The 27920-nt window shown below is 39.7% G+C and overlaps 2 protein-coding genes and 1 long non-coding RNA gene across 4 annotated transcripts; 2 read left to right on the plus strand and 1 right to left on the minus strand.

The window, feature by feature from the left end:
• The first annotated feature begins 9062 nt into the window (after nucleotides 1-9062).
• Nucleotides 9063-12687, plus strand: LOC145119793 (protein IQ-DOMAIN 13-like). Of its 2 annotated transcripts, none has more exons than XM_079055535.1 (6): nucleotides 9063-9344; nucleotides 9727-9843; nucleotides 9919-10275; nucleotides 11096-11326; nucleotides 11664-11798; nucleotides 11971-12687. In XM_079055535.1, exons 2-6 carry the CDS (start codon nucleotides 9763-9765, stop codon nucleotides 12562-12564), a joined length of 1398 nt encoding a protein of 465 aa, XP_078911661.1. In that variant the 5' UTR covers nucleotides 9063-9344; nucleotides 9727-9762; the 3' UTR covers nucleotides 12565-12687. The 2 variants fall into 2 exon arrangements, with proteins under 2 accessions (XP_078911661.1, XP_078911662.1); XM_079055536.1 differs by having other exon boundaries at nucleotides 9064-9344; nucleotides 11664-11792.
• A 620-nt stretch (nucleotides 12688-13307) lies between these two features.
• On the minus strand, nucleotides 13308-14636 carry LOC145121188 (shewanella-like protein phosphatase 2). Its single transcript, XM_079056977.1, has one exon. The coding sequence runs from the start codon at nucleotides 14581-14583 to the stop codon at nucleotides 13420-13422; it is 1164 nt and encodes a 387-aa protein (XP_078913103.1). The 5' UTR covers nucleotides 14584-14636; the 3' UTR covers nucleotides 13308-13419.
• Nucleotides 14637-16237: 1601 nt separating this feature from the next.
• LOC145119398 (uncharacterized) lies at nucleotides 16238-16594 on the plus strand. The gene is made up of 2 exons (XR_013713837.1): nucleotides 16238-16295; nucleotides 16386-16594. It is a non-coding gene; the product is annotated as an uncharacterized LOC145119398 (long non-coding RNA).
• Nucleotides 16595-27920: the final 11326 nt, after the last annotated feature.

The following is a 27920-nucleotide window of genomic DNA, read 5'->3' on the forward strand; positions in this document are numbered from 1 at the left end:
TTCTGGTCGTCCCGACCAAAGTAGAGGTCGTGATGAGATGGGAGGTTCCGAAGTCGCCATCTGAGATTCAGAGTTTCCTTGGATTAGCAGACTATTATCGGAGATTCATTCAGGATTTCTCCAAGATAGTTGTACCCCTGACCCGGCTGATGAAGAAGGCGATTGTTTTTCGTTGGGGGCCTGAGCAGCAGGCAGCGTTCGAGACTTTGAGGCAGAGGTTGTGCGAGGCGCCGATCTTAGCCCTGCCATAGGGCATTGATGACTTCGTGGTAAACTGTGATGCGTCCATCTCGGGTTTGGGCGCATTGCTGATGCAGAGGGGGCACATCATCGCCAACGCATCGAGGCAGCTGAAGCCTCACAAGGCAAACTACCCGACGTACGACCTAGAGTTGGGCCGGTTGTTTTCGCCCTCAAGATTTGGAGACATTACCTCTATGGGATCCGTTGTATCATTTACACGGATCACAAGAGCTTGAGGTACCTCATGGATCAGCCGAATCTGAACATGCGGAAGCGCTGATGGTTAGATGTGGTGAAGGACTACGACTGTGAGATCCTCTACCACCCGGGGAAGGCCAATGTGGTGGCCGATGCACTTAGCTGCAAGGCATTCGCAACCCTGATCAGAGTCATCTGTCTGAGGATAACAGTAGTGACTCCGCTTTTGGAGCAGATCTGGGAGGCCCAGCAGGAGGCTATGAAGGAGGAACACCGGAAGAGTGAGCGTATCGTGGGTCAGGTTTTCTCCTTCGACTATGATAGCCATGGGTTGTTGAAACTCCACCGTAGAGTGTGGGTTCCATATCATGTAGGTGTGCGCCAGGTTTTGATGGAGGAGGCACACAAATCCAGGTTTTCTATCCATCCCAGGGCGATGAAGATGTACAGAGATATTCGTCCTGATTACTGGTGGCCCTGCATGATGCGGGATGTAGTCTGGTACGTTGAGAGGTGCTTGACCTGCAGGAAGGTCAAGGCCAAACACCAGAGACCTCACGGCAAGACACAGCCGTTGGATATCCCTATGTGGAAATGGGAGGATATTACTATGGATTTTATCACGAAGCTTCCCAAAACCGCAGGGGGAGTGGATTCGATTTGGGTCATCATGGATCGGCTGACCAAGAGTGCACATTTCATCCCTATCCAGGAGAGTATTTCGGCCGGGAAGCTGGCTGACATCTACATCAGAGAGGTAGTAACTCGACACGAAGTGCCAATTTCCGTGATTTCTGACCGAGACGTACGGTTCACTTCCAGATTATGGAAGAAGTTTCATAACGAGTTGGGTACTCTTCTGCACTTTAGCATGACTTTTCACCCGCAGACGAATGGTCAAAGTGAGCGGACCATCCAGACCCTGCAGGATATGTTACATGCGTGATTTTTAGACTTCGGTGGTAGTTGGGATACCTACCTTCCCTTTGCAAAGTTTTCCTACAACAATAGCTACCATGCTAGCATCAACCGTCCTCCCTTCGAGACGATTTATGGGAGGAAGTGCAGAACCCTGATATGCTGGGGTGAGGTTGGACAGAGGGTTATGGGGAGTACCGAAGTGGTACTCAAGACGACAGAGAGGATCCAACAGGTCTGGAGTAGACTCCAGACGGCCCAGAGTCGGCAGAAGAGCTACGCCGACAGACGACGATCAGACCTAGAGTTTCAGGTAGGAGATGTGGTCCTCCTGAAGGTGTCACCTTGGAAAGGTGTCATCCGGTTCAGGAAGCGAGGCAAGTTGGGCCCCAGATACATCGGACCGTTCAGGGTTATAGCCCGGGTGGGCAAGGTTGCGTATCGACTGCATCTTCCGGCCGAGCTTAGTTAGATCCACATCACCTTTCATGTCTCCCAACTGCAGAAGTGCTTGGTAGATGACTCCGGAGTGATGCCCTTAGAGGATATTCAGGTAGATGATAGCCTGAACTACATCGAGCGACCGGTACCCATCCTCGACAGGAAGACGAAGGATCTGAGGAACAAGAGGGTAATATTATTGAAGGTGCAATGGCAATACTGCAAGGGCTCGAAATGGACTTGGGAGACGGAGGATGAGATGAGGGATCACTACCCAGAGCTATTTCTAGACGCAGCAGACTTTGAGGACGAAGTCTAAAATAAGTGGGGGAGATTTGTAACGCCCGTTTCCTGGTATGTATTTTAAATCAGTTTATTCATTTTTGTACAGGAACTCGACGAGTTGGAGGCCCCAAACTCGTCGAGTAGGAATGGAATTTGGACGCGTGATTTAAAGTCTACTCGTCGAGTCGAGACCCTCAACTCGACGAGTAGGGCTGTCAGAATGAAACCCTAATTTTCAGGGTTTAGCACCCTATTTAATCACCTTAACCTCCAAAGGCTGGCCTCCTTTACAACCTCCATCGTCCCAAACCTTAGCCAAGAAACCCTAATCCACTTTTGGATAGTTTTGAGCCATTTTGTGCATTCTTTGTGATTTTGAAGCTTGTGAAGGAAGGAGAAGCTTGGGGATTCAAGAGGAAGCCAGTAGATCCAGGGTTTGAGATGCATTTCTGACTCATTTGAGGTATAAAGAGTATACCTTGGCTTTCTGTTACTTAGATCTTTATTTAGGGTAGTATGTTGTCACTTTTGGGCCATATGGAAGTCATTTTCGGGATTTGATGTAACATCCGGATTTCCAGGTATTATGTTTGATCATTTATTTTGAGTAAAAGAGAGGGACTCGACGAGTTGAGGCGTAGACTCGTCGAGTAGGACCGTGATTGCTGACTGGATTAATGAACGGACTCGACGAGTCGGAAAGGGTGGACTCGACGAGTCCGCGCTGTGGGTTGAAAGCCTAAATCCCCGGGCCTGTGCCCTATTTAAAGGACCTTATGGCCCTTAATTGCGGCTACCTTCGTCCTTGAGAGTACCAGAGCATCTGTGAGCCTTGTGAGTGAGAAAGGAGGCCATTGCTCACCATTTCTTGTGGATTTTAGCAAGAAGGAAGGAGGAAGGTCAAGCTAGGCGAGTTGGGGAGCTTGAATCTACTTCCATTTGATCAGAGGAAGCTGTTGGAGGTATCAATCTATGCTTATTCTCGTATTTTTGTTGATTTGGTTGAACCTAGGGTTTCTTTATGCCTTGTTTAGCTTAAATCTGGAATGTGTGAGGTCCCAAGGTGAAATGGTTCTTAGATCTGGACCTTAAGGGGTCCAGAGAGTCCCTATCATTATGCTTTATGCCACCCCTTTGGAGTTATGAGCCTAGGAAGCCATTTTAGTAGTTATTTCACCAAAAGAAGCATTGGGTGCATTGCATGTGGGTCAAGTTTCGACCTTTACGTGGTTATTGGTCTTGGGGAGGTCAGATCTATAGTTTAGAAAAGCAGATCTGACCTCAGAAGGTCATTTGAGAGATGTTATGGGAGCAACTCGCCGAGTTCATAAGTGGGCTCGACGAGTCGAGTCGGGGTTGCCCCGCGATTCGTTGCAGAGCGACCCGGCGAGTGGAGGAGGGACTCGACGTGCCAAGTGAGGCTTAGAAGATTGAGGGGACCCGTGTGGACTCGCCGAGTCGCCCGAGTGCACTCGACGAGTCTGGTCAAAGTTGACTTCGTTGACTATTAGAGTTTAGTCAATGTTTGGACTTTTGAGCCATTGGAGGGGTAGAATGGTCTTTTACCCTTCTTAGAGAACTTAGAGAGGGTTTAGCCTAGACTTTGAAAGTCGTATTGATTAGAGTAACTATTTTATGTGATTAGGCGGAGGCTAGATCAGTATTTCCGAGTCCGAGGGTTACCGAGTTATCCGAGGTGAGTCTTCTCACTATACTTTACCTAGAGTGGTAATTAGAGTATGTGACAGAGTATGTTGTATGCTATTATATGATGTGATATCTATGTGATTCTGTGCTATGTATGATTCAGAGTTTACAGAGTTAGGATCGGAAGGTCCACAGAGTTATGGGACTGGAGGGTCCCACTGAGACACTTTGACCATAGGGTCATACAGAGTTATAGCCTCGAGTGGCTAATATGTGTTGTGTGTGGTATTTTGGGGAACTCACTAAGCATTTATGCTTACAGTGTTTTGTGTTATGTGTTTCAGGTACCAATGAGGATCGCGGGAAGGCGCCGGCATGATCAGTACACACTATTAGAGTTTTATACATTTTGATCTTGGGATGTGTTTTTATGGATTTGATATGTGATACATTGAGATTTGAAAATATTTATGAATGAAATTATATCTTTAAAAGTGAAAAATTGTTTTGAAATTTACGTTGTTACATTTGAGTATATCATGAAGTTGTGACTTCAGATCTAGGCACTAATGAGCTTATGAGGCTTAAAGTGCCAGCTTTATCAAGCCCTGGCCCTTCTCCATGCCCTAGATCTCTTATATAGCTTAGTTTTGGTGTTTCTAGCTTCATGACACCATGCATGGACGTAAAGTTAGCAACTTTACGTGGTAACTTAGTCCTTGAGGACCATATATATGGTTTGGAAGCATTGAACTCGATTGGAAGTGACTGAATGGATTTAGAGTAAAGGGAACTCGACGAGTTGTTCATCCAACTCGGCGAGTTGGATCGTGGTCCCCCAACCTTTTCTGTTATTAAGCAAACTCGGCGAGTCTAGGAGATGACTCAATGAGTTGGCATGGTTTTTGGGTTTTGAAGATTGAAGAACTCGATGAGCTCAAGGAGGAACTGGACGAGTTGTAGTGAAATGCCCCGATTCTGTTGATAGGAGAAACTCGACGAGTTCGTGCAAGAACTCGATGATTTGGATCGCGATTTAAGAGATTTATGATTTATGGGACTCAGCGAGTTGATATACTAACTCGACGAGTTGAGTCAACCAAAAAGGTTGACTTTGACTTGGACTTTGACCATAGTTGACTCTTAAGGGGTCATGAGTATGGAAGGGTAATTAAAGGAGATTTTATGTGTAGGAGTGGAGTTGATTCTAGAGCCGAGGACAGTTCAGCTACTTCACGACATTGGAGGTGAGTTACCTTCCAGTATAAGTGGGTCTAAGGCACCATTGTCGGCCCACTAGCAGGAGATATAGTAGAGATGATTGTCTTTGTGATAATTGTCTGGTATGCCACTATCTATTATGCTTTATGTGCTAGTATGTTATGATATTATGTGATAATGGTAGGAGGGGTAGGACAGACCCCGTTACCGGTCGAAAGGACCGAAGGGGTAGGCCAACACCCTGATATGCTAAGCAGTATGTGATTTACGTGTTTATGTATTAGCATGATATATGGTAGTAGTAGGGGGTGAAATAGTCTCTGATACCGGTCGAAAGGGCCGAAGGGGTAGGCCAGCACCCTGATATGCTAGCCAATTACCGGTTGAAAGAGACCGAAGGGGTAGGCCAACACCCTGATATGCTAGGTGGTTACCGGTTGAAAGAGACCGAAGGGGTAGGCTAGCACTCGGATATGCTATGCAGTATGTGTATTGTATGGTATGTGGTATGATGGGGAACTCACTAAGCTTCGTGCTTACGGTTTACAGTTTTGGTTTCAGGTACCTCTACTTCGAAGGGAAATGAGCCGGCATGACCACAACACATCACACACTCGATTTTCCGCACATGAGACTCTTGGGACTTGTACTCTGACATTATTTTATTATGATATGTTTTGAGAGATATTTGACTTATAGTTTTTATGATATGAGATAACACTGGTAGCATTTTCAGTAAATGTGTTTTATAAATCTTTAACTTAAAAATGAAATTTTTGGTCTTAAATTTTGGGATGTTACAAACACTCTTGTAACGGCCTATTTCAGCCAACGGGTCTATTTCAACTCAAGTGAATGCTACGATCGAACCGTAGTCTTATAACACACCTGTAATTGCCATGGGCTCCCTCATGGCCTTTCATACAATAATCACCAAACAAGTCTAAGGTTCTAGAGTTGCCCAAACTCCAAAAACATCCCTTCAAAGGACTTCAAAGCATGAAATGAGAAACAAGAATGGTAAAGGTGGAAGCTTTATACCTTCCAAAGCTCCACAAGATGCAGGAGATACAAGATATGAAGTATATGCACCCTTTCAACAAACAAGCACACCACTTTATTCTCCCAATATGTACTCTAAGGCCTCAAACATCAAAATCATTGCATGAACATCAAGAACAATCAACTGGGGGATAGGGTTTTCTAGTTAGGATAATGGAGGCTAAAGGAAATGACCTAGACCAAGAGTTGGAGACTTTAAATATGGAGAAACCCCTAAATTTCGTGGGCTTGGGCTGCAACAGCCACCACGTTGTGGCTTCCCTTTGCAATGTCGTGGTGTCCATCCGGACACGCTTTTCACTTAAATGTCATGCTACGTCGTGGTCATCAACACACCACGTTGTCGCATAAGGTTTTCCCAAAAATCCTCATCTTTGATCCTATTAAGTCTTCAACCGATCCATTTTGGAAAACGAGTGTTACAAATAACATTTACATTTTTTGGTACTTTTGCTAAGTCACAATTTTCTGGTGGTTACATTTTTAATCCTAACAGTCTATTTAAAGGCAACAAATAAATCCTCAAGGGATTCATACTCTTAGAATGTATCTTTATCTTATTCAAAACTTGTCTTGTCCCTATCCTAAGATATCAAAACCGTCCCTATACTCTTCCAGGAGCTTCTGGATTATTCCAACTAATTTCTAGGAATTAATTAATATTCAAGCCATTTTATTAACTAAAACTATTTAATTAATTCCAAAATAATTTCCAATTAATTTATTAATTACTTAATAAATTAATAACTTATTTTTCTCCATTTCCTTATACCTAATTTTGTTATGAAACCAACCTAAAGGACCATACCATTATTAGAAATATTATCAAACAGTTAATGGCTTTGGACATCATTTCCAACAGCTTTTAGAGATAAGGAATGCAGAAATCAACAACGGTCATAGGTATTTTCGGAGTGGATTCTATATCATTTTAATGTTCAAATTGGATGTTCATATTGGACAATGCACCAAATGAATTCAAATGGAAAGATCTGCAAAAGAAATGTAACAATTTCAATATCTACAATTGTAAGCTGTACAGTCTGGCTAACAGGAGATCTAAGGTTGATATTTTAAAATCCACACAAAGCGAGTATCTGAGACTTATTTACACCAAAGCTTTTCCATGAAAAAGCTTGGGATTTTCTAAAAACCCACGCGAAATGGTTGTACATAAAAATATCCGATGAAGACTCCCCCGCCTTTTTCATAAGAATGAAGAAAAACATCTTGCCGCTTACACAACATCTTCAAATGCATAATTTTCAACTAGATTCGGCAAAAAATAAGAAGTGTTTTATGTTGTTAAGTCACCACCTCAAAGACAATGGAAATGAAAGGAAACGACATCGGTATCCTCAAAACCAAAGAAAATAGTTGATATCGTCAATGAAATTGCCGACATCCATACTGTAAGCAAATCGGAGGCAAAAAAGAGAAAACGATACCAAAATGAAAAATTATGTCTTATACGAGAAACCAAATAATGGAAAGTTCAACTATTGGAGCGAGAGATACAGGTCCAATATATGCATTTTTTTCTCAGTCTGCATGATCATTTGACCGGATGTATTCTGTGAATGATGATTGAGAGGAAACGACAAATTGCAACAAAACATGGTTGAGAGTTTTAAAATTTTATTTTAGGAGTTTAAGAATTTTAATTATCGTGTCTTTTTTTTAAATGTTGTTTTATCTTTTTGTTTTTCTATTTGTACAAGTTTATTTTTAATCAAAAAAATGTTTTTTTTTTCTTTAAATTTTTAGTTTTACATTAGTAATAAATGTTTAATTTATAAAAAATAAAAATTAAATGGGTTACGAGAGGTGGGAAAGATGAGAAATATGAATTTATGTATTGTGGGATGAGAGAGTGTACTAGAGCGGGTGGGAAAGGTGGACTAAGGAAGGGAGTGGGGACAAAAGAGTTTTCAAATGATGCAACTGAGGTGTAAGAATTTTTTAAATGAGGTATGAGAAATCTTTTAAAAATAGTAAGAACTTTTTTTTTTGCATATGATATAAAAAAAGGATTTCTAGCTAGTATTTGTAAAATTAAAGATACATTTGGCTAAATTAGAGAATTTATGACAGAATCCTATATTTTTTTTGTATGATGAATCTGACATTTGTATTACTAAACCTGCAATTCGCAATGTGTACCGTGAATATAAGAAAAAAAATCATGTTTTTTTTAATAGTTTTACTTTTGAAACGTTATAATTTATAAAAAAAAGATTTGACGGACATCATTTCTCTAAAAAAAAATTCATATTCTTGGCAATTAGTAGGGCATGCATTTGACCCAGTCGGAAAAAAAAAACAAAACAAAATCAGAACCGAACCGGGGTATCCAGTCTGGTTCTTTGTTCTCAATTTTTCATTAAATCGGTTATCGATTCGGGCCAAACACATCCTAAAAAGCACACTTACTTCTAGAACTGAACCGGAACTGAAACCGGGTTATTCAATCCGTTTTTCGGTTCTCCATTTCTCAATAAATCGGTTCTCGGTCTGAATTCGATCCGATGCTTATCTCTGTAGTCAGTAAATAGTCAGACTCGGTATGTTATAATATTTGAAAAAAGGATCGGTGTTTATGATCAACACTAAAAGTTATGTGTTTGAAAGTGTTTTTTTAGAGAATTTTGAGCTTTTATTTTTTCATCAAATGGAAAAAAATAAGGTTATTATATTCATATGATCAACACTAAAAGTTATGTGTTTGAAAGTGTTTTTTAGAGAATTTTGAGCTTTTATTTTTTCATGAAATGGAAAAAAAAATACTATAAGGTTTTTATATTCATAAAACGAATCGTTTTTGTGATTTTACGTATATATCACCTACAAAATTAATATCTATTTTGATAATTTCTTTAATTTTTATTATGGCTCCACCAGTGCTTAGAAAGACGTTTGTGGCCCCCACGTTCTTTCCGTTTTTCCACGCGCCGCCGTCGGGGTGAGAGAGAAACCGTGACCCCGCACGCAAAGTAACAATAATGGTAGTTGATGATGATGAATACCACTAATGCAAATTCAGACACCGAAACGGTTGTTAAATAAAGAAAAAAAATAGTAGTAAAGTTGGTTGAACAGCACAACAAATTCTAAAACCCTTCCTTTCTTTTTCAATTTCGTAAACAAGAATTAGTCATCCCACCTTAAAAAGGTGGTGGTGGTGCCCAACAAACAAAGTCTTTCTTCTTCTCAAAGATCCCAACACAACACGAACACAGTTCAAACTGAAAATCCTTCCTGTCTGGGACAAATCGCATGAAAAAAACCCACCCCACGGGTAATTGAACAGAGAATTCTTCCGAATTAAGGTGAGAAATTCTGAAATTGCTTTGTGTGTTGTGCGATTAGATAATTGGTTTCATATTTTACGTTTTGAGGAAAGTTCAACCTAGATTACATATATATTACCTCTTCGTTTAGGTGTTTCTATCATTGAACCCTAGCAAAATTCCACTAATTCGATTGGTTGGATCCACGATCTTAGTGTTTCTATAACCTAACCTGGTGATTCAACTCCTGTACTGATTGCGTAATCATGCATCTCATGGAATTCTAAAATATGGTTTGGGGAGAGAGAGAGAGAGAGAGAGAGGGGTTTTGCATTCCTCTTGTAGTATTGTATTAGGCTTCATATTTGGCATGTTGGGAAAAAGTTGATCGGTTTATCTTCCTTGGGGCTTTACATTACAGGGTCTGGTGGGTAATAAATAAACTAATGCTAGGAACATGGGAAAGAGAGGGAGTTGGTTTTCTGCAATCAAGAGGTTTTGTACATCATCAAACTCCAAACAGAAGAAGCCAGTGAATGTAAGTAGTATTTTGGGCTGTGGGATTTTAATTAAAAATTCTATTGTTCTTACGTTGTAAGAAATGGTGTTGCAGGAGGCTGAGAAGAAAAGTTTGAAGAAACATGGAGGTGGGAACAGATCATTCATTCCCCTTTTCAGAGAGCCAAGCAGTATTGAGAAAATCTTGGGGGAAGTTGACCAACAGAATTTATTTATGGCTCATCCTCATCCTCCTACTCTTTCCCAGCAATCATCAGAAACACAACAAACTGGAAGGCCTCAATCTCCTCCTCCTCCTCCAAGCCCAAGGGCCACCTCTCCTCCTCCTCCTCCTCCTCCTCCTAGAGTTGCTCATCAACAAACAAAAATTATTAGTGACAGACCAGAACCAACTCTACAACAACGGCACCTTTCTGCAACAAGGATCCAGGCTGCTTATAGAGGTTACATGGTAAGCATTTCAACATCATTGTTTCTGCAAAAGAGCTCATGTGAAATCGAAACTCTCATACTCTAGTCTCCGACTGCTGAGAAGTTGGACCATTTATGATTATGATTTGTACCACGGGTGAGCGCGGTGCGGTTCGGTGCGGTTATTAGCCAAAACCTCACCACTAACCGCAAAAGCGGTTAATCCATTTTCAAAACCGCTTGGTGCGGTTATTTTTCCGGTGCGGTTAGGCGGTTATTTTTGCGGTGCGGTTTTGTTTTTTCTGTTTTGCGATTATTAACCACATGAATTTGGTGTGGTTATTTTGTGTGCTTTTTAACCATAGTTTAGAGCTCAAACGGTTTTAAGTGTTCAAACATATTACTTGTAATAATAAAAAATAACCATAAAGTATAAGACAATTAACTTAAATCACAAACAACTAATATCTTAAAAATGTGAAATTAATAGTAATTAACAAGAAATATCTTAAATTGTCTAATTTCACCATTTTTCAAAGTTAAACATAACAAAAAACCAATAGTTTTGTCTTCTAGTATTTTATCCATCTTTCATCCATGAAACTTGTCTTATTTTTAATATTTAATATATTAATAATTAATTAAAAAAATTGTATATAATATATGCGGTGCGGTGCGGTTTTTTTGCGGTTTTTGAAAACTAATAACCGCACCGCACCACAAATTTGCGGTTTTTGAAAAACAGAAAACCTCACCATCGGTTTTTATTGCGGTTGCGGTTTATCGGTTGCGGTTTATGCGGTTAATTTTAGTTGCGGTGCGGTTTTTGCTCACCCCTAGTTCATTTGTACATAATGCAGGAAAGGAGAAAGCTTAGAGGTTTGACAGGTCTTGTGAGGCTTCAGGGAGTGGTAAGAGGTCAACATGTGAAGCGACAGACAGTCAATGCCATGAAACAGATGCAGCTCTTGGTTAGGCTTCAAACACAGATTCAGTCACGTAGAATGCAAACAATAGAAAAACAAGCACTCAAATGCCAAGCACAAAAGGCCTCAGCCTCAGCCTCAGCGTCATGGGTTGGCAAGAACCAAGTAAGAATAAGATTGATTGCCTTTGTCTGTCAACTGCCATGCTTGCTTTTTTTTTTACCTGTTTTAGTGTGTGTGTGCGTGATCATGGCCAATTGATTTTGCTACACAACTTGGTTCCTAATATGCTTGCTTTTTTTTTTACCTGTTTTAGTGTGTGTGTGTGTGTGTGATCATGGCCAATTGATTTTGCTACACAACTTGGTTCCTAATGACCATGTAGTAGGTTTTGCTGTAATATTGTTTTGACACCAATTTAGTTTAGAATGAGAGGTCTCGCGCTCCCTATATGCATGTTTTTTTTTCCTGCAAAATTGTTTATTTTGGAAATTCTATGTAGTTGGAGATGGGTGATGAAGATTGGGATGCTAGCTTGATTACAAAAGAGGAAAGAGAAGCAAGGTTGCACAGAAAAGTGGAGGCATTGAATAAGCGAGAAAGAGCCATGGCATATGCAAATTCCCACCAGGTAGAGGTAGCAGCTACTCTGAACCTCTCATATTCAGACAATAATAAATCTACCAACAACATGTTTATTTATGGCTTTATGTTGCATTCCAATCCATGAACATTGACCATTGACCCTCTATACAATGAGAATGAATGAAAAATATTTGGGTCTCTAAATTCTAATAATCTTCCTTTAGTTGTGGAAAGCTGCACCGAAATCAGCACAAAACACTCTAATGGGATACCCATGGTGGTGGAACTGGTTAGAGCGTCAACTGCCTTTGAATAGCCAATCTGCTGTAGAGAATCATCAACTGACGACACCAAGTCCTCAGTCAAGCCTTGGGCGGCAGAAGCAAGCGATTAGACCATCATCATCATCATCATCACCATCAACAAGGTCCATGGCTCCTTCAAGAACAAGACAACAGATGACTCCTCCTCCACCATCAAGAATGATGAAATTTTCCAAACCAAGAGCAAGAGGAGGTTCTCCTTATCCAGTGAAGGATGATGATAGCTTGATGAGCTGCCCACCATTTTCAGTCCCAAACTACATGAGTCCTACACTTTCAGCCAAAGCTAAAGCAAGACCAACAAGTAATCCTAAAGATAGGATGCCAGGCACTCCGGGCAGCATCTCCATGTCGGTCTCATCTCAAAGGAGGTTTTCTTTCCCTGCAACTCCAAGCACCAGAGGAGGATCCCGTAAGTCTCCAGGGTCTGTAGGGGATTTCAGTGTGGATTCTTCATTTTCCATCGGGAGGAAGCCATTTAACAGATTTGTGTGATTTTTACTTTTTATCATTTCATTTCTTGTGTTTTTTTTATATCTATATGTTGTTACTTTTAACACGGGTGTATGTATGTATGTATTGATGTGTGGTAATAAAAAGACACTTCAGTTTGGAACATGCTCCTTAATGTTATTTATTTTGGTCGGGTGCTTGGATTATAGAAAATGTAACAGTGTTTGTTCTCCATTAGAAACACCACCTGTAGCCAGATGGTTCATTCAACCTTAAACTTAGCATATTCATGCAGACTTTATCCATACAGCGCTTTATGATATGGGAAAAAACAATCACATATGTTTATGGGCTGCCAGGGAACATAATTGGCCGTGGGTTCTGGATTTTCCTCCTGTTTTCAATTCATTCCTACTTCCTAGTGTTTCTGATATCTTGTTCAATCATCATGAATAATAAATAATAAGAGCTAAATGAAAAAACATTTATTTGTTTATTCAAAGCATCCTACTTTCAGTTATTATTCATACTTGTACTTTGAAAATTCTACCAATTATAGCAACATCAACTAAACACAAAGCAATTTCACTGTTAAAGGTATAAGTAGAATGTTATAATTGGATAGATTTTTTAAAAGTATAACGCTTTAATAAGAAAAGAATTGTACTAGAATGCTATAATAGATAATAATGATATTATTGTTATTTTTTGTATTTGGCATACTAATAATGGATTTATATTTATTGGGTTATAAAAGAGAGTTGGACAAAATAAAGTATCAACTATTTAAGGAAGCTCCAATCTAAATAAATTCCATTCATTACTTGTTTGGAAATTGGAATAGTAACTGGAATCCTCTAACACTAGAAACAAACAAATGTGGTGTGGTGTGTTGATTTAAGCCTCAACTTCCACTTCCACTTGCTGAGGGATAAAAAAACCAATACTTTCCTTGCCCCCAGAATCATGATTATTATTGTGATACATTGGATTCGGATTTGGATTTGCTGTTAAAATTCTCATTCTCACCCCTGAATTCTCGTTAATCTCTAGCACCTCCGGCAACCCATTGATGCAGCCTCGAGACATACCGACGTCAATCCTTATTGCTCTGTTATCGCAGGCTCCATTGATACCAGCTTCTTGAATAGTATGCCCCATGATCATCCTCCGAGCACCTGGAATCGTTGAAAGAACGTGCTCAAGCATGCTACAATCACAATCCTTAGCTACCTCGTTAGAAAATTTCCTCAACCAAACAAGAGAATTCCTACCCCTCACCAGACTGGAAGCTACCTTCTCTTTCAATCCACTAATCCAATCCCTAACCTCTTCGTTGATTCTGTCCAACCCGTAAACAACATGGTCAGGCAAAATTCCCCCATGAACGAACACAGATTCGCCCACCACCACTACAGTCAAATTCTTTGATAGAAACCTGGTTGCCACTGGACCTTGAGGCCTCAATGCAGCGATCCGAGATCTAAAACCCTTGACGTACTCCTGTTTCACACGAGGAAAGCTTAATGGAATCCCTTCGTACAAATCTCTAGGTTTTTCTAATCCATCACACAAACTCTTCATGTTGTTACCGATACAAAACCAATCAGCCCAATTCGTAAATTCTTCTAGTCCAGACAAGGTCACGTACCTGAAATCGCCATCCACGTTCATGATTTCATGGTTCCCGTTCATGGTGATCACATTGCCGCCCGATTTAACAGCCTGCCGTTTAAGTTTCTCCAGGAAGTAGAGGATTTTCAGCTCCTGACCGCCGCGGTCAAGGACGTCGCCGACCTGGACAAGGGTAGATGACCCACCAGACCAGCGGTCGTTGGAGTCGATGAGACCGGCGAGACGGAGGGCTTGCTTGGATTTGAGAAGGTCGCCATGTAGGTCACCGATTGCTATTAGGCGTTCAGGGGAAGGGAATGAAGTTTGGAAAACCGGAGGAGACGGAGGTTCCGGCAAGAATATACCGCCGACGCAGAAGTCAACAAAAGTGTCGACGAATGAAGATACAAAGTTTGGTAGATTGTTGCAGGTCGTCTCTGTCTCCATTGTTTTTCTGGTTGATTGATTGAAATTGAATCGAGGCAACAGGCTCAAGTTATATAAATAGGCTTAGAAAGCAAAATGAGTAGTAAATTTTTACCGTTTCCGACTTTTACCATAATTGTTTGTGATTTGAAGCTTTTGGTCCTAGATCTTTTTTTTTTAAATATTATATATACGTATTAATTTTGGGCAGGCTTATGAAAATACGGGCTATAAATCATTTGTTGGGGGGAAATTTCAAAGTTTAGTCAAAAAATCACTTTTCCGGGTATAGTCACGCATTCCGCGGAGGAGCCTCTATGGGGCTCCGCTAGGGATGAGCAAACCCGAACCAAGAAACCGAGAAACCGACGAAACTGAAACCGAAAAAACCGAAACCGAATCAAAACCGACGGTTAAGGTTTTAAATTTGTAAAAATCGAGTTTTCGGGTTCGGTTTCGGTTTGTACCCAGAAACCGACCCACCCAACCCGAGAAACTGACCCCTCTTTAAAAACCGAGAAACCGACCCAATAAAACCGCAAACTCGATGCTTTTTACTGATTATTTTATTTTTTATATATATGTATATTAAAAAAATAAAAATAAATAAAAGAAGCCTAGGTCATTTACTCATTTTGAACCTGTTTTCGTTTTGCCCTACTCGCATTCCCGCATCCCACTGAAGAGTCAAGGATCTCCGACGCTCAGCCGCTCGCACACATCTGAGGCTCCGAGCCTCCGACGATAATCGACAGTTGACACACAGACCAGTAACGGAACCCCAAACCTCCGGCGCCACCAACAAGACCTGCAACGCCTCTGAATCGTCAAATACAGTTCGTTCCTCGTTTAGTTTTGTGTAATTTGATTCGTTTTTTTTCTTTCTGATTTCATGTTTATGTTCTTCGTAATTTTTATGATTTCATGTAGAATGTTGTGTTTATGTTCTGAATTTCACTTGTTGAGTTGCTGTTTGGTTCGTTTTTTTCTGATTTATGTTCGTTTTTTTGTGTCTTGGAGTTCCAAGCATTTAAGAATTCTAGAAATTGTTGGTAAATCATCAAGATATGTGTGTTCAGCGATACAATAATCATGGTGGTTTGTGGCCATAGATTTTGTATCAATTTGATGCATTGCATTTTGTTTAGAGGAAACTGCAAATGTGGTTCCAAAATGTTTATTGCTTGGTACATTTACTTTATCAGTTTCCTTTTGTTATTATTATTATTATTATTATTATTATTATCATCATTATTCAGTTTATTGTTATTAATCTTATTATTTTTACTGCTATCAAAATAATCAAGGGTTTTTGTTAGATTTTGCTTGAAATCTTGCTGTGAAATGTAGATAAATATTGTTGAAATATTGTAATATTATTTTGAAAGCTGTGAATCTTATGGTTTGCATATAGATTGTTGAATTGAAGCTTCTTATTTCCTGAAATCTTTTGGTTTACATATGGATTGTTGATTGTTTTTTTTCTATGTAGATGGAAAGGTCTCAACTAGATGCACAAACTGTTGATGTTGATGCTCCACAAATTGTTGATGTTGATCTTGATGTTGATGAAGGAGATAATGAAAAAGTTGCAGATAATAAGGGTGGTGGTCATAGAGTATCTTGGGTTTGTTTATAATTAATTAATTACATACTATTGTTTTGTGTTTGTAAAGGAATTGGGGTGTGGTCAAGGGAGTTGCATGGATGAGGATTTTACTTGAATTTTAAAGGTTTGTAACTCAATTATTATAATTTTATACTTTTACACAAGTTTATTACTCAATAATCATTGATCAATACTAATGTTTTTTGGTTTGTAGATGAATGGGGAATTGGTGAAGAGATTTACATGGATGTGGACTGAAGATTCGTGTTTGCATGTTTTGGTTGTAATCGACTATTTTACTATTACGGACTTTGTGTTTTAGTTTGATTGTGTGTTTGGTTGTAATCGTCTAATCGACAATTTCGGACTTTGTGTTTTAGTTTGATTGTGTGTTTGGTTGTAATAGACAATTTGGTTGTAAAACTCATGTGTTTTGAAGTATTTAACTTCAATTAGGTGTTTTTTGAATTATATAACTTATTGCTCCATTTCTGGAAAATGGGTTTAAACCCAGAAACCGTAAGTGTATGGGTTAAACCCAAGAAACCGCCCAAACCGATATCAGAAACCGAGAAACCGATCCTATTGGGTTCTGAAAACCAGAAACCGATCATTTACGGGTTGGGTTGGGTTGGGGTCCAAAACCGACCCAAACCGACCCATTCACAACCCTAGGCTCTGTAGAACGAAGAAATCTCCACGGACAGGGGGTATTTTCGTAATTTCACCCCTCTCCTCTTTGACAAAATGGTCCCCTCTTTGGTCCCCCATTGCCCCCCGATTCCTCTTCGACTTCAACCTTCTATCCGTGACGACTTCAAACACGATTTTTTTTCGGCGACAACTTCAAATTCGGCGACAACGACATCAAACGATGTCATTTTCCGGCGAAAGCTTGCACCAATGGAGGGCAATTTCCCCAATATTTTCACCGATGGATACGACACCCGGGTATTTCTCACATTCCCCTCTTTTGATTAATGTCGTATTGTATGTGTGTGTGTGTGTGTATATATATATATATATATATATATATATATATGATTTAAATGTTACGAAAATCGAATTGATTACCGTGAATATATACAGATTTTGATTTGGTATATGTTAGGATTAATAGGCCATTCGAATTTTGGGAAGATCCATTCCGCGGAGATGTACGTCATTCCGTAGAGGGTCCTCCGCGGATTGATGTATTGCCTCCGCGGATTGAATTAAACGACCAAAAATGATTCTCCGCGGAGCTTTAGGCCACTCCGTAGAGAGGTCTCCACGGAATGACCTGTAGCCTCCACGGAACGACCTAAAATGGCTTTTTTCACCTTTTTTCTGTCCTTTTATATGAACTATTTATTATTATATAAAAAGTGCATTGCTATTTATTTCATAAACCGAATTAGAAAGTAATTTTGAAAACCTTGTTTTTTATTTTCAATTACTAACCTTTTATATGAAATTAAATGTATATGTTTTGTAGCACGATAATCTCAATCAAAAAGCAGATTTAACTTTAAAAGGCATGGTGGGTACGATTATTAAAGACTATTTTCCACGTCTAACACAATCGCAACGAGTATTATTTGAAGCTTCGCCGTTTGGAAGATTCTTAGGAATGCATGTCCCCCATGGTAACCCCTTACTTGTGCATTTGATGATATTGCATGAAGTAAGCTCTCAACAAGTGTTTGAAATGGGGAGGTTTCTTTTTGAGATACAGGAGATACAGTTGGATTTTGGTGAAACTAAATATATTTTGATTTGTGGTTTAAGAGTTGGTCCTTATGTGGATTTACTACATGACGAAAAAGGCCGGTCAAATTCAAATCTTTGTGCTCGGTTGTTCCCAGACATTTCTGATGCAAGTTTTGATGCTGAAAGATTTAGAAGACTACATTATGTCTCTGAATTATTTGTCACTTCAAGATGAAGATGTTGTAATGCTTATCCAGCTTGTTTTTATGTTGCAAGGTCTCCATGGACGGGACGTTAAAACGGGCATTCACGCGACAGTATACAAGCTTGCTGATAATATAGATGATTGGAACAGGTATTACATTTAAAGATTGTGTATAAATACAATAATACCTAATTATAATAAAGTGTTTCTTTCATTACATATTAATTATAATAGTTTAATACATATCGATTGAAGGCAAACGGGCAATAAGCTGCACCGCTAGCCCTTTCTGGATGGCAAAACCAATTCTTTTGAAAACAACATTTTTGGATCTAGGAGATATGACATTAGAATGCATGACCCGTTGGACTCTATTGAGGAGCTCCACCGCCTCTGGTGCGAGAAAACCAAATGTATCGAATGCAAAAGGTTACACATGTTGATTTTCTATACATGCATTCTCGTGCTTTACCACTTTGCACGCATCGGCTTTCAAAGCGGCATGCCCTGCTGTGAAACCCCCGCTTCCCAAACCAACGAGAGGAGAGACCCCAGTAAGATCCATGCACGCATGCTTCCCTCCTATCCATCCAAAGACCAAAATGTCAGCCGGTCTAAGTGTGGACCTTCCATCTTGCGGGTCCGTCAAAAACTTCATTGGCGCTTCTTTCTTCACAGAAATACCAGTACGCCGACAAGCATCAAAGAGAACATCTCGAACCACATCATGTCTGTACTTGAAACCAGGGAGCTCTCTACAATGAACCGCGTGTTCACCAAAGGTATCCAAACATGCCTTGCGGCAAACTGGGCATATCTCGTCAATTAGGAATAGGGGAATCATGAGGCGGTAGCGAAGGATAGTTCAGTACTCCACATGAGACATATGTTGGCCAAGACCATCAATAGGGATAGTTAGCAGAATAAATAAATTGAAAAATTCAGGTTTGCATAGGGTACGTATTTCTGGACCTATACTTCGGGGTTGATGTGTTGAATGTTTGAGAAAATTGAAAATTTTAGAATATTCAAGCAGACCAATCCCGAATCCAAGAAAGTACACAAGTATACCGTTGCCGGTTTTATGCTTCCGTTCAAGGTTAGTTTCTAATGCATTTAAATAGTTATCATACTTTTATTTTTTATACGATAATAACATTGTACTTCGGTTTGTAGTATATAATATCGTTCTACTTTCATTTTTATACTATAATAGCATGATACTTACCTTTTTTTTTCCATAGATATGGATTTGGAGACGTTCCCAGAGGTACCCCAGTTTTATATACGCACGCCGACAGAATTGTCACGGATGAGGTCGTGGAGAAGTAAAACACTGTTATCTTGGCTTCAACGTCGTCGAATAATCAACGTGTCTTTGGTATGCTTTTTATATTATATTAAGGATTAGATATAATTACAAATTCCAATGTTTTTTTCATGTTAAACTAAGAATCTTATTTTTGCAGCCTAACAACCAACCTATTTCTGTCGTGGAAAACGCGACGGAGCTCATGTTGCTGTTTTATATTCGCCATGTAATTCTTACCCATGAAGAGTCTCCCCCACGGCAACAGATTCCACCTATTGTTGCCTTGCCTCCTCGAAGAAAGAAGTACAAGTCGGAAACATCTTCGACTGAATCTGCCACAAATGCTTATTCCTCGCAACATCCTGAAGTAGAAAGAACTTATATGTCAAGCGACACATCAATAAGGTCGGTAAAGAAGAAGAAGACGAGCACAAAGGCATTAGTGAAGCGTCTACTAGGCGTTATGGCTGAATTATTTTCTAAAGTAGACCGTGTATTACAGAAAAAAGATGAACCATATACAGGGTTTGGAGAGGAGGAGGACATGGTAAATGAAGAGGAGGAAGAAACAGATTACCATGGTACACAGTTGGACTATGATGATATATCTACTCATGGTTTGGAGGGGGAAGTTGGGCGTACACCTACGAATGTTGAGCCGTCACCGGACATGGGTGAACATCAGAAAAAAACAGTGACTCCTATTGTTAGGCCGCAACGAAAACGAGGTGTTCCATGGTATTAGCGGACGCCGTTCACAGTGGTACAAAACTCATATTTTAATTTGGTGTATTTATAAAATATTACGTTATTGATAATTATTTAACAATTTAATGTTTTAGATGCAATCCACACCAAAAGTGAAGAAAATCACCAAACCAAGGAAAAAAGGCGTGGAGAGTCCTGAAAAAGCAATTGAAGACATTGTGAATGAACAGAGTAATGATGTTTCAAATCATCTCCTATTAGACAGTCTTTATGCTAGTAGTATGTTGGGTTTTTGGAAAGAATGGAATATGATATCTTCCAACCTCAACACTAAACACAAGCTGCATATACTCCCACTGGATGTGGAGTTTTGGTCAAGGTTACTTGCAGTTACTGACTCTGGGTAGTTAATTTCTTCAATAACATTCGTTAAATTTTAACTATTTTTTAGACGATAATTTATATAAATAGTTGTAACATTTTTATCTTAAAATGTACAACATATTGCGATATGGAGTGCCTTGCTCATGGAAAGACGGCCGACGAACACAAGGTGGACGATATACCCTCAAGAACTCAATTTGCAACCTGGAAAAAATCATTTTTTTAGGAATGTAGCAAATGGTGTTGGAGGCTATCCTAAATGGAAGGATGTGGATTGGTTAGTGCTACATTTAAATACCTGGAAAGTATACATTAATAATTATTTATTTATATATATAATATTACTAAATTTACGAGTATTTAATTTTTTTTGCAGGTTCTATTCCCTATAAATGTTCTTGGTGTCCATTGGTTTTTGGCAGTGCTACATTTAAATACCTGGAAAGTACACATTTATGATTCAGCATGATCTATGAATTTCTTCTCAAAGTACTTGACTGGTGGAGAATTCACAAGTTTTAAGGATAGTATTATCTCAGAGCTAGATGTGATTGACTACTGGAACGATTTCCCCGATGGACACAAAGCCAAGGCAACTATTCAGTTTGTTGATACTATAGACGCGCCACATCAGGAATATATTGAAGATAGAGGGGATTGTGGAGTATTCGTATGCATATTTATGGAAATGATTGTTTCAGGGGTACAGGTGAAGATTGTTAAGCTACGTAGAGATGCGGGATTTCTCTACAGAAATAGGATGGCAAATATTATTTGGGATACTATATAACTTGATTTTAGGAGCTTTGTATATATTAATACGAAATACCTGTTTTTAGTAATTTTGTTTAATACAAATATGTGTTTTATTTATTTTTGTTATTATATTTGTTTCATGGACTGCCAAGTCACTTTTTCGGACTGTCATTTCACTATAAAATGACTAAAAAATGTGTATCATTTCATCTAATCTATATCACTTCATCTACTTTGTATCTTTTACAATTGCTTCAAACCCATGAACCACTGAGGAGTATTTGCTTCTAACTCGTGCATATATATTAATGTCTACGAGAACAGCAGTTTGGATGATACAATGTTTTGGGTCATTTTAGCCAATACCTTCAACACTGACGCTGAAACCACCTTAGAAAACCATCGCAGCACGCTTGATATAGCAGCAAAATGTTATGAATTGAAAACAGAAGTTGTGTTATTCAACGATCTTTATAAGAAGATTGATGGCACACATGTGAATGATATTGAGGAAGACATCGTGGAGGCGGCTAAAGAAGAATACAAATCCATTAGCAATGGAGAGATTTTTGATTATGAAGCCCCTTGGAATATTTTGAAAAATCTCCCGTATTTTTAACTAGTATTGCGTTTTGTATTGCGGTTGTATGACTTTATTTATATGTAATATGGTTGAGTTTTTATTTGCATTTTTATTATGTTATTTATCCTTTAATTTTTGAAACATAATGCACCAACAAATATTACGATACATTCAAACAAAAAAAACATTAAATCCATCCATTTACTAACAAATAACAGAAAAAAAAACATTACATATAACATAAAACATTACAAATAAAAGAGTCGTCTACATGAAAAAATGTTTATTTTTAACGAGATTCCAAACGTCCGTATACTCGAATCATTTCCATCAAACTCGCACAAGTAATATCCGTTCACGTCTTCAAAAAGTTCTTCATCGTCTGCATGAGAGCGTCACATTTTCTCATAATTGTAGCATCGATTGAACCATGCGACTTTAGTCTTTAAATCCATCCATTTACTAACAATCTCGGGTTTTAGCCGCTCTTGTCCTTATCCCACCTCATGATTAAACAAAGCTATTAGGCTGGACCATTCATCACCAACAAGGCAATGAGGGGGATCCAATACTGGTAGACCCTCGTAAACGGTAATACAGCTTTGTGTTAGGACCAACACCTCTATTGTCGTCCATGTAGATGTACCATTTGTTGCAGCTGGCGCATTTGACGAATTTGCTGCATTAGAAGAAGTTGGAACATTGGACGCCATTTTGTGAAAGGATCCCTTTTGTGGACAAAAGATGTGAATTTCATATTGTGACAACCCGAAATTTCAATCTTGTACACACCATTCAATCCAATCAAAAGTTAGACTCGTTTCTACTAACTTTTAGCACTAATTAGAGACCGTTTGAACATTCCGGGCTTAGTACATTAAGGGAATAAGTGAATGGAAGTGCCAATAGGGGTTGTAAACCATCAACCTTGCCATAAACCCTCAAAAGAGGAGTTTATGGCCAAGGTCATGGTTTTACGGCCGTAAACTCAGGCTGGCTGTAAACTCCCTCATATATATTCGACCCTTAGTCATTTTCAGCCATTTTTCACTTCTCCAAGCCTAGAACTCGAATTCTCTCTCAAGGATCTTGAATTTTTTTGCTCCAAATCTTCAAACCGGTAAGTGAATCCTTCCATAAACGAGTTAATACATATTTCTTCTTGATTCACCCTTGATTTCATCCATGAAATCTCTTCTTTTGGGTAGATCTTCAAGTGTTCTTCATTTCACCAAGAACACCAAGAACACACACTAGTGTTTTGGGTTCTAACCACTCTCTCAAGCTTCTACTACGTAAGTACACTACCCCTAGCTTGTTATATACTAGAAACACTATTTGAACACCAAGAAATCGTGCCCAGAAGAGAGTTTACGGCCAAGGCAATCTCCCTTGGCCGTAAACCCTAATGTTGTGTGCATATGGTCCCTAACTTCTTCATAAGGCTTGGTCTTTAGTCTAGAACCCTTCCTGGAAACTTGTAGGACCTTAAACATACAAAAATGAAGCATGAAGACATGAGTTTACAAAGTAAACACCATGGGCCGTAAACACCATGGGCCGTAAACTCATGGGCTTTACCATTTGGGCCGTAAAATCCAATAAGAGGCCCAACAACCCTTAGGTGAAACCCTATGTGCTTCTAACACTTGAAGCAAGGTGTTTTCCATGTCCTAGGGTGTCCCTACTTGCTTAACTGGTTGTCTAAACACTAATCAGATGCATATACATGTCATTATATGCTAAATAGGATCCGTACGTGTGCTCAGGATTTCACTTGACACTTAGCATCCTTTTCCGATCTTACATTCTCATCACTCATTTTCAGGTGAGTTCATACCCCTTAATCAACCTTTGAAATGATTATAAATGCTTTTATGGGGGGGGGGGGAATACAAGTTGAAATATTCTAGTTATTGCTTTAATCACATGTGATTAATGACTAGAACAAACAGAAAGATTTACTACTACTTTTAAGTTACTATCAAAATTATGGTTTTCAAGCGTTTTAAAACCTTTTATTAAACTTTTAGATACTAAAATTGTTTCCAAACTCTTTTAAACTTGCATTGTTTTCAAACTCATATCTACACTAATATATTTATATAAGCAAGACTTGAAGGACTTAGGACTGATAACTCACCTTATTTCCTGTTCCTTGTTTGGTTGTGGACTTAGGGTATCCTGTTATTTGTCCGAATGTCATTGAACTCTTAGTTATATATCATATACATATGTGTTGGATATAAAAGCTTTCACTTCAGTTCAATGCCTTTGTGTAACGAAGGCATACAAACCACATTACTATTTAACTATAATATGTATAGTTAAGGGATTACTACTCGCTACTACTATTACAAAGATACATACAAGAGTCGGTACATTTACGAGTCGCTACATGAGTACTACAGTGAGAAACAAAACATACTATACACTATACAAGAGAACATACTATACACTATACAGAAACATACTATATACTAGTAAAGAGAAAACATCACTACACTATGACATACTATACAACCTTTTGAATACTATAAACCGAATGTGACATACTACTTCTCGATACGACACTTCATCGTGGTATCACTTTGTAACCAGAGTCTCCTGGAGGGAGAGCGGGCATTATGTGTATAGATCTATATGGGACAGACACTCCCACATCCCGACTGCTAGCTACAGTCCCAGCCGAAAGGCCAAGGGGTGACAGAATGTTACCTCACTACACATGACCTGGAGGGTCATCAGTTATTCAGCCGTCGATCATCATGGTTACATACGAGTTCACATTCAAACCTTTAATTAACCAATTAAGAATTAAAGGCAAAATAGACTCTCCGAGGCGTATTGTTCATTTAGTACTACCTGGAGTCTGTACTTTATCACTTTATGACCAGCAGTGTCACTGCTGAGGAAAAACATTATTTTCCCTTAATACACTTATTTTGTAATCACCTTTCATGAGTGAAGTCTAGAACTATATTTTCATACTGATAGTTTCACTGGGGAAAACTCTTACTATTACGAAAGAACAAACATACAAACAATCGGGTCTTAGTAGAAGACTACATTTTTACTGGAAAATATAGGATTTTCTAGGAAGTATACTATTTACAAACGTTTGAAATCAGTCACTACATTAAGTTGTTACAAACATTTTCATACAAGAAATGACACTAAATACTTATGAACTCACCAGCTTTATGCTGATAAACTCTTTCAAAATAACTTGTATTCTCAGGTCATCAGTAGACAGGTACCGATGAAGCTTTTGAGAAAATGGAGCACATACAAGACTCATCTTTTATTTTGATTATACTTTTGGGTGTCTTACCAACTATACAGAACACGCTTGTATTACAATTATTATATTAATGCAATGGATGTTGTTGCTTGTCTTTACTATTATGCATTGTTATGATACTGTACATGACGTCCTCCACCCCAGAACGTTTCCGCCGTTCCGGTTTTGGGGTGTGACAGATTGGTATCAGAGCATTGTTTATAGTGAATCGAGTATATCAACCCATAAAAGATATACAAACTATAAACACAACGGGATTAAAACACTCTGACCAAGAATATATACTTTTAAATAATAAAATATTTAACTAAGTATATATGTATATACAGCTATTCATACCAGGGTTAGTATCATACTAGAACAGAACAAAAGTATTATGATTGTTGAACAACACAATTAGGCTTAGAGACATATAGTCAAACCTAGGGGAATATAGCCCGATCAACTATATTTTCCGAGGAGTGACTAGCATGTGCCTAAGAATGATTGTAGTGTTGCAACAAGTCTAAAAACTTACCAACACTACTACAACAAGAACCTTAGAACAGAACTTAAACCTAAAATACTATAGGAGTATTTTGTGTTACTATAATTACCTATGTGCCAACTAAAAAGATCTTCATTAGTACATCTATTAACTATTCTTTTCCCCATTCTCACGTAGATAACATGGCTGGCTTCCATCTCCCCGGCGATCCGTATTATCCCAACCAGGGCATTGGTGGATGGCTTGATGATGAGCCAGAAGATGATCACCCAATCCCTTTGGATGATCACCTCGCAGAAGGCTTTTCGGATGGCTCCGACTCCGAACCAGAGGTCAATAACCTACCCCAAGAAGGTCAAATCCCAAACCTCAACCCCCGTCCGACATTTCAAGGTCCCACTCCCTTGTGGGCAACAACCTTGAATCGATGGAGTGATGAGCAGGGTCAGCCTTTACCTTTCAATGGAGACCGAAGCTTTTACAATATAAGCGAGGGAGGTTCTGCTGACCGAGTCCTACCCATCATGGTTCGTAGGATTGCTCGGAACGTCGAGCAAGGTCATGCAGCCATCGACCAAGTAATGGAAGTCGACGCCAACTCTGGCCTTAACACAGTCCGCATTCGCCAACTAGAAGAGGCTATGGAAAGAACTAGGAGGACCAACGAGACTCTGCAGCAACAGCTAGCTGCATCCAGAGTCGAAGTCATGGAACTCCGAGTGCGTCAGAGGGCGCAGGAGCGACATCTTCAGGAAGTTGTACGTCAACTGGCAGATCTGAAGGTTCGCCCGAGGGATACCCGTCGCCGGTAGAAGATGTCGACTCATCTTTTCTTTTGGGACAAGGAATAGACTTTCTTTTCTGTGCCCTATGGAGCACTTGTCTGTAAACATTTCTAACTTTGAAAGTACTCTAACTAGACTTCTAAGCTGCCAACATTTTCCTTTATGGTTTGATGTAAGACCTACTGTTAGGTCATTTTTCCCCGAACTCATTTTACATCATTAATACCAGTAATATTGGCAGTTATCTAATCTATGGGAAAGTCTTTACCTTTGTGATTCCCTACTCTATTGTTATGCCTCTATCTGATAATTGGACTATGGTGATTTAGTCCATGAAACACACTCTCATCATAATTACAATTGATTCTTAATATTATCATCATCTCTATCAACTTTCAGTAAAAGATGCCGCCTCGTCCTCGTCCGAACAGGGGCAGACCTGCAAATCAAACTCCACCACCACCACCCCCTCCACAGTTCGATGCAGTGGTGTTTCAGGCAGCTGTGACCGCAGCTGTGACCGCCGCCATGGCCCAAGTAAACTCTGGTGGTGTTAGTGGAACGGGGACTGGCACCAACTCTAGCCATGGTGAAATCCATCCACGTGCACGGGAGTGTACCTATAAAGATTTCATCAGCTGCAAACCTACATACTTCAACGGAACCGGAGGGATCATTGCACTGTCCTAATGGATCGAGAGAACAGAAGCAATCTTCGAGATGTGCTCATGCCCTGAAGGAAGCAAGATAAAGTTCGCTGCTTGCACCTTCACCGAAAGGTCCCTGACGTGGTGGAATGGCCATGTCAAATCACTCTCACTGGTAGCATCTAACGCCATGGGCTGGGATACACTGAAAGACCTGATGACAAGGGAGTACTGCCCGAGGGCGAAATTCAGAAACTCGAGGAGGAACTGTGGAACCTCAAAATGAAGGGTTCCGACATAGTGGCTTATACAGCCAGGTTCTGCGACCTGGTGACTCTATGTCCCAACATGGTCCCCACTGAAAACAAGAAAATCGAAAGATACATTTGGGTTCTGGTACCCCCATATCGAGGGAACGTTCTAGCATCACACCCTGCGACCTTTGATAGTGCCAAGGAATTGGCCCAAACGCTCATCGATCACGAGATTCCTTCTACTCCAACAACAACTACAATGACTGCCCCCGCGCCAACCAAAACAACCGACAACAAGAGGAAGCGGTGTGACCGAAAGAAGGGAAAAACAGCTCAATCCTCTTCCAAGAACCAACAGATGGTGGCTGTCCATGCTGCCACTACTCCTGCCGCCCCTGTACCAGCCAAACCCTATGCAGGGAACCTACCCAAGAGCACCAAGTGCTCCTTCCATCATAACGGCCCCTGCCGGGAAATGCACTGCACAAATTGCGACCGGAAGGGCCATACCGCCCGGTTTTGCAGAACACCACCCAAACCCATCACCCAGGTCCCCGGTGCAGGAGTGAGCCAGGCCTGCTACGGGTGCGGCGAGATAGGGCACTTCAAAAGAAACCGCCCTAAAGCTGGAA

This window comes from Lactuca virosa, chromosome 6 (genome assembly GCF_052849685.1).
Source record: "Lactuca virosa cultivar CGN04683 chromosome 6, Lactuca_virosa_CGN04683_v6, whole genome shotgun sequence".
Lineage (NCBI taxonomy): Eukaryota > Viridiplantae > Streptophyta > Magnoliopsida > Asterales > Asteraceae > Lactuca > Lactuca virosa.

Coding starts and splice junctions, on each gene's coding strand:
- LOC145121188 (XM_079056977.1), bottom strand. CDS start 14,583: ATGGAGACAGAGACGACCTGCAACAATCTACCAAACTTTGTATCTTCA.
- LOC145119793 (XM_079055535.1), top strand. CDS start 9,763: ATGGGAAAGAGAGGGAGTTGGTTTTCTGCAATCAAGAGGTTTTGTACA. Junction 10,276..11,095: donor CTGCTTATAGAGGTTACATG/GTAAGCATTTCA, acceptor TACATAATGCAG/GAAAGGAGAAAGCTTAGAGG. Junction 11,327..11,663: donor CATGGGTTGGCAAGAACCAA/GTAAGAATAAGA, acceptor AATTCTATGTAG/TTGGAGATGGGTGATGAAGA.